This window comes from Branchiostoma belcheri, unplaced genomic scaffold (assembly GCF_001625305.1).
Source record: "Branchiostoma belcheri isolate BF01 breed outbred unplaced genomic scaffold, Haploidv18h27 scaffold26, whole genome shotgun sequence".
NCBI lineage: Eukaryota > Metazoa > Chordata > Leptocardii > Amphioxiformes > Branchiostomatidae > Branchiostoma > Branchiostoma belcheri.
The window spans coordinates 579,244-585,085 of record NW_017803865.1 but is presented as its reverse complement, the minus strand read 5'-3'; the positions used below and the strand labels follow the sequence as shown (position 1 = coordinate 585,085).

General features: G+C 40.5%; 2 protein-coding genes across 3 annotated transcripts in view; one reads left to right on the top strand and one right to left on the bottom strand.

Annotated features, from left to right (window-relative positions):
* Window positions 1–2,921, top strand: part of LOC109472001 — a 5,496-nt gene extending 2,575 nt beyond the window's left edge. Inside the window, exons 3-4 of one of the 2 annotated variants that reach the window (XM_019771571.1) lie at window positions 194–405; window positions 1,984–2,921. In XM_019771571.1, the coding sequence (XP_019627130.1) occupies window positions 203–405; window positions 1,984–2,170 (390 nt within the window). In that variant the 5' untranslated portion in view covers window positions 194–202 and the 3' untranslated portion in view covers window positions 2,171–2,921. The remainder of the gene's footprint in view (window positions 1–193; window positions 406–1,983) is intronic. The other variant, XM_019771570.1, reaches the window with a different exon arrangement.
* Window positions 2,922–3,003: 82 nt separating this feature from the next.
* LOC109472000 (protein FAM221B-like) lies at window positions 3,004–5,661 on the bottom strand. The gene is made up of 6 exons (XM_019771569.1): window positions 5,386–5,661; window positions 4,842–4,952; window positions 4,352–4,555; window positions 4,080–4,199; window positions 3,910–3,966; window positions 3,004–3,652 (listed from the first exon to the last, which is right to left on the bottom strand). Exons 1-6 carry the CDS (start codon window positions 5,462–5,464, stop codon window positions 3,513–3,515), a joined length of 711 nt encoding a protein of 236 aa, XP_019627128.1. The 5' UTR covers window positions 5,465–5,661; the 3' UTR covers window positions 3,004–3,512.
* Window positions 5,662–5,842: the final 181 nt, after the last annotated feature.

The following is a 5,842-nucleotide window of genomic DNA, read 5'->3' as shown; positions in this document are numbered from 1 at the left end:
TTGACACAGACATCAAGTCAGGCACTTAACAGCACTTTATCTTCATAGGCTTGTTTACACAAAAGGGTGATATCCCTGGGGCAGTTCAAAACGTTAACGGGGGCGGGTGCAAAGAGAACTTTGGAAGGCCATCGTTGATGACTATTTTGCCTGCTTCATTTCACAACGGAACCGACTCTGTTTCCCTGCCCAGGCTCTGACCATGCTGGACATCATCCTGGCCACCGTGGCTGCCCAGTTTATCGGGTTCCTGTGGTATAACCCCAACACCTTTGGGAACATGTGGCTCCAGCTGACCTATCCACCCTACAGGAAACACGAGTTTGGGAAGTACCCGAACTCCGTCTGCTATGGATCAGCCTTTGCCTCGGCCCTGAGTGTGGCCCTGCTCTTGTCATATGTGCTGTGAGTTAACAGAATTTCCCTTTTTGCAACACCTGTGGGAAAGAGTGAAACATTTTGAAATGAACCCTTTCATAAATGCATAAGTTACGAGGGTGGATCAAAAAGTTCTCGGCCTCACCTAGAAAATAAAGGGCAAACTCCTATTCTTTAGTATAACTGTATACTATGATGTCTTACATCACTGCACACAAAAATTCAAATTTCTATATTCATTAGTTAGCACGTGACGCCCCGTGAAAATGGGGCGGGTGAGGGCAAAATCACAAAATGGCCGCAACAGAAGCGTATGCTGTGATCATGTATATCGATAAAAAGGGATTTCTCGTAAGGAAATCTATGAACACATGGCCAGGACACTTGGTGATGACTCTCCTTCTTATTCAACTATAAAGAAGTGGGTTGCTAGCTACAAGCGCTGCAAGGTGAGCACCAAAGATGAACATATGTCAGGATGCCACAAATCAGCACCATGGACAATCCAGTTGAGGCCATCCATCACATGGCAGTAAATGACAGATGTGAGACTGTCCAACATGTAGCAGAGTCTTTAGCCTGTGTTGTGGCTCTGTTCACAATGTTTTGTCAGACATCCTGGGGATGAGCAACCTGTCTGTAAGGTGGGTGCCTAGAATGTTTTCTGAACATCAGAAGTCAAACAAGCTGGACATTTCAAGGAACGAATTCAGTCCAATCCATGCAATTACCTCAAAACATTTTTCACCCAAGATGAGACATGGTTTCACCACTTTCACCCCAAATCAAAACAACAGAACAAACAATGAATGAAGAATGTTTCCCGGCCCCCAAGAAGTTTTATCGAGTTTCATCCGTTGACAGGGGTTTTGTCTCTGTTTTCTGGGACAGCAAGGGAGTAATCATGACTGAATACCTGTGAATAGGTTAAAACATCAATGGGGAGTACTATTTAACAGAATAGCAACAGTTGAGGACAACGATCAAAGAGATAAAGAGAGGAAAGCACCGAGCTGGCGTGATGACAATGCACCTGTCCACACATCACAGAGGTCAGTGACAGCAGCAAACGAATTTGGCTTTGAAGTCTAACCCCACCCTTCCAATTCACCTGACCTAGCACCCTCGGACTTCTACCTATTTCCTAAACTGAAGTTCCACTTACGTGGTAAACGTTTTTATGGTAATGATGACGTCATCAGTGCGGGTGAGCCCTATCTGGGGGCTCCAGATTCAACCTTCTTCCACAAGGGGAAAACAAACCCGGAACATCACTGGACCAAGTGCATTGCAGTTAGAGGGGACTATGTTGAAACATAGTGTAAGAAATTTTTTTTCTGCCACGACGTTTTCTAGGTGAGGCCGAGAACTTTTTGATCCACCCTCGTAATTCATATGGTCACTAAACGTTTGCATTTCTGTCAGTTTAATACTGTTCTTCCTTCACTTCTTCCAGGTCCAGTTTTTAAAACATATTCTTGTGGAGATATTTGAACTAAATTGATTATGCCTTTAAGTCTATAACTGTTATACTTCGTCGCTGAAGACTATTGAGATTCAGTATACATGTATTCACATCACAGATTTCTGTTCTTCCTTCTCCAGACCATACCTGGGTGCCACAACCCTGGGGGCATCAGTGCAGTCTGCCCTGCTCCTGTCTGCGCTCACAACAGCTGTGGAGCTGCCACATCTCACCTTTGGTGCCCAGGAGATCGGCATGTTTGCCATAGACAAAGGCCACAACACCGCAGTCATGGTTGTGCAGGCTATTGTCCTCTTCCTGGTTTAGAGGTCAATATCCTACTAGCCCTTACAGCTTTTTAAACGAGTAAAGTTTAAGGTTCCTTCTTGATGTAATGAGAAGTACTCTTTTACCTTACAAAATATGTAGCTCCCTTGCTATATGCCCTTGTTTTATCTGTTGTTCAGCAAGAAATGCAAAGACAACCATATAAAGTAAAACACAGCATTGTCTTGGAGTCATCACACAGAGTTTTATGTACAACCATGGCTCCCTTCTACTAGTACCTCTATGGTACAACTTTCATGCATCACACAGTATATACATATTGGGTTGCATAGAACACTATTTAGTGATGCAGTGATAGCAGTAAGGCTGTAACTAGTACAATGAGTATACATGTATAATCTATACCTATATCATACATAAATGCTATATTATAAATTACAATTTGTTAAAATAATTTGTACAATTATCAGTTCATTTATTTCTGTGTCACATCAGGTCCTAATGAGTAAATCTGTATCTATCTTATCAAGATTGTTTATGATTGTAACAAGCAGTGAGGTAACTAAAAACAAGCCTGTTTTAGAATGGTCTATGATGCAATGAATACAGGCTTAATAAAAACAGAACTGAACAGTGCTATTTCTGTGCTACGATAAAAAATATACATATATAAGCTCCATTTATATGCATTAGGCACTTGGGTAACATATTGCAGTATATACATGGTGAGTTTCTTTTACGTTTAAAACAATTTTACAATGACATGTAGCTACTTTCTAAGAATGGTTCTTGTTGCAACATCAGGGGTAATAGTTATGTATATGTATCACATTATATACAATATACCAGGATAGTGGTGAGAGTATACAAGCATTACCAAATTAAATGCTCTTTTATCTAGCATTTATATCTGTTTATTCATAAACAGCAAATGACTTGCAATGTTGCTAGAAATAGGATGTATGCCTGTACATTAGAATATCTTAAAATGCAACATACTGGTGAAAAAGGTCATACATATGAGTAGAAGACTATTGTACATGGAATCATCATTGAAAAATTTACTACTAGTACATAAAATTTCATGAACTCCTGTGGGGCCATGATTGGTCCAAAGAGTATGACAAAAGTATGCTAAAATTTCAAACTGTAGGAAAATACAAGCTTTAAAAAAATTACATTGTGGCATGGAAGCCAAATTACTTCATTTCAACAAAAAGAATGATTATACATACAGTGTGCAAGTAAAACTGCATGCAATACATACATTTGTATTTGAGAGTTGGTCCCAAGGATTCCTTTAGAATATCCTACCACATATAACATCTTTCACAACTTTAAAGGAACCACTGGTACAATCAGTGTCCTTTGCATTGAGGAGTTAATCATAAACTGGTTTGAAGCCAGGTTTTTTCTGCCCACCAAACTGTACAGGGGTGTTGTTGTCAAAGGGCAGTGCTCTTGGGATGGCTCCCTCTCCTTCTGTAAGTGCTCTGTAAGGGCTGTCATCGTCTTCTTTCCCTGGAACAAACAAGCTTACACTAAAGCTGTCCTGACATTAAAGAAAGTATTTTAAAATTTGGACCTTTAATATTATACTCTTTCTCTTTTCTGTCTATGGTACCGTACACCAATATAATTTCACTGTTCATTTTTCTGATTGAAAAAATGATCATACGTACTATTTTTATTACAAATAATACACTAAAAGGCATGGTTTTGCTTCCACTTTTCTTTAACCAAATGCCAATGGTTAAGCTTTTGTTCACAAGACTCACCTGTAAGCACAATGTTTCGAAGGTCAGGCATCTCTGCAAAAGGCAAGTATTCCTGACCTGAATGGTGGAGAGCGAATGATGAGTCAGTAACTGCATAAAATTACAATAATTATATAGGAAAAATTTGGTTGCCTTTTCCGTAGCTCCCCTAGTATGGTATATGTACGTACCACAAGGGATCCCTGCCTGTCTCCTCATGTCTTCAGTCTCAAAGAATGTCTCGTGGTCCTCCCAGTGACGGTCACATGCTGCACACAGGAAATTGGACTCAAACTGGCTGCAGCGACAACCTGGGTTGAGTGATATAAATATTGTCAATATTACTTATTCACTATGAAAACTGGTGTGTTATGCCTAAAGGCAAACAGTTAAGAGTTGGCATGTGACCAGTGCTCATCTTTACAATGTCTATCAAAAGATTTAGAATGAAGCATGGTCTCACCTTTTGCCTTGCATGGCTTGTAAGCATTGGGAGCATGTTGATCATGGGGGTGTTTGCAGCGACACTTTGCTCTCCATGTGCTGGGATCAAAATCCCGCCGACGCTGGAACCAGAACTCACCCACGTCCTCAGGACGGCCAGGAACAAACGCAAAAGCTTTGCACTCACAGCCCCCCATTGCACACTTGACTTTTACACTCTTACCTGGAGACAAAAGATATGAAACATATCTTGAGTAAAAGTATATCATACGTTCACATTTGTCTTGCTTCTTGGATTCACTGCTTCATCTTAGGCTTGTCAAGTTTTAGCTTGCAAGATTTATAGAAATGCTTCAGCAAAAATTAAAGATATTTTGAAAGACCACCTTTAATGCAAGAAAACTGAAAAGGCAGTACATGCAAAAATGCATGGCTGCAAGAAACAGCCCAATAATCATAGCAACATTAAGGAAAGTTTATCTCCACAGACGAGAATAATAAATCTGTACCAGTGTATTGTGCATGCTGATTGAGTAGGTGACCACAGAAGCACTTGGACATGTCCCCAACTCTAATACAGTCCCAAGTGAACTCTGGACACCTCCATCCAATGTAGACTCCTGAAACAAATAGTACAGCATGGATGTGTGGTACAGCTTACAATCTCCATATTTGGGCATATCCAGCAATGTAATCAATGATAAACTTCATTTGAAATTACTTTTCATTGTGTGGCCACGAGGTAAAGGAAGCCTGGTGTCCAGCCTTGTAATAGCTAACAAAGCTGAACAGCAGATCCTAGAGGTCAGACTGCTTTAAACCCTTAACAGTAACAGGTCCGAATGTTAGCCTCTCCTTGAGTTACGAAAACCCACCACACTATCAAAGGTTTGTCCCAGTATGAGCAAGGAGATGAGATGATGAGATGAACTTTCATGATAGTATGAGCAAGGAGGCTTTGGTATGAGTAGATCATATGTTGACCAATAAGTGTTAAGCAGGAAGTAAAACTTTTATTGCACAGAATGACAGAGGAAGCAAAGTGAAAATCACCTGTTGTTATAGCAGCTAGTGCAGCTTCTCTTTCTGGATCAAAGAGGGTTTTCACCTTCCCTGCAAAGTCATCGTTCATCGCCCTGGCAACAGATATCAGCTCCGCCTTCTTTGCTGGGATGACAGGTCTTGCTGTGTAACCTGAAGGGCAGAAAGTTGCTATGGGAGAAATATCCACAACAGCAAAACTTCAAATACATTAAAAATCCTCCAGATATTTACATTTTTGCAACACAATTTCATACTTCAAGGATAACCCACAGCAAGGCACCCCAAATTTTGGGTGGTAAACCGATTACCAATAGATGCACAGTCAGACCAGCAGTTTATAAATAAGGTGCACCTGTCACAATACAATGAGGTTGCATAATTTTTTACTCCTTATTCCTGAATGGAAGGGTAGGCAGGTATTTCTGAATACAAGATCATTATGCAATGCTATCGGGCTGGGATGACC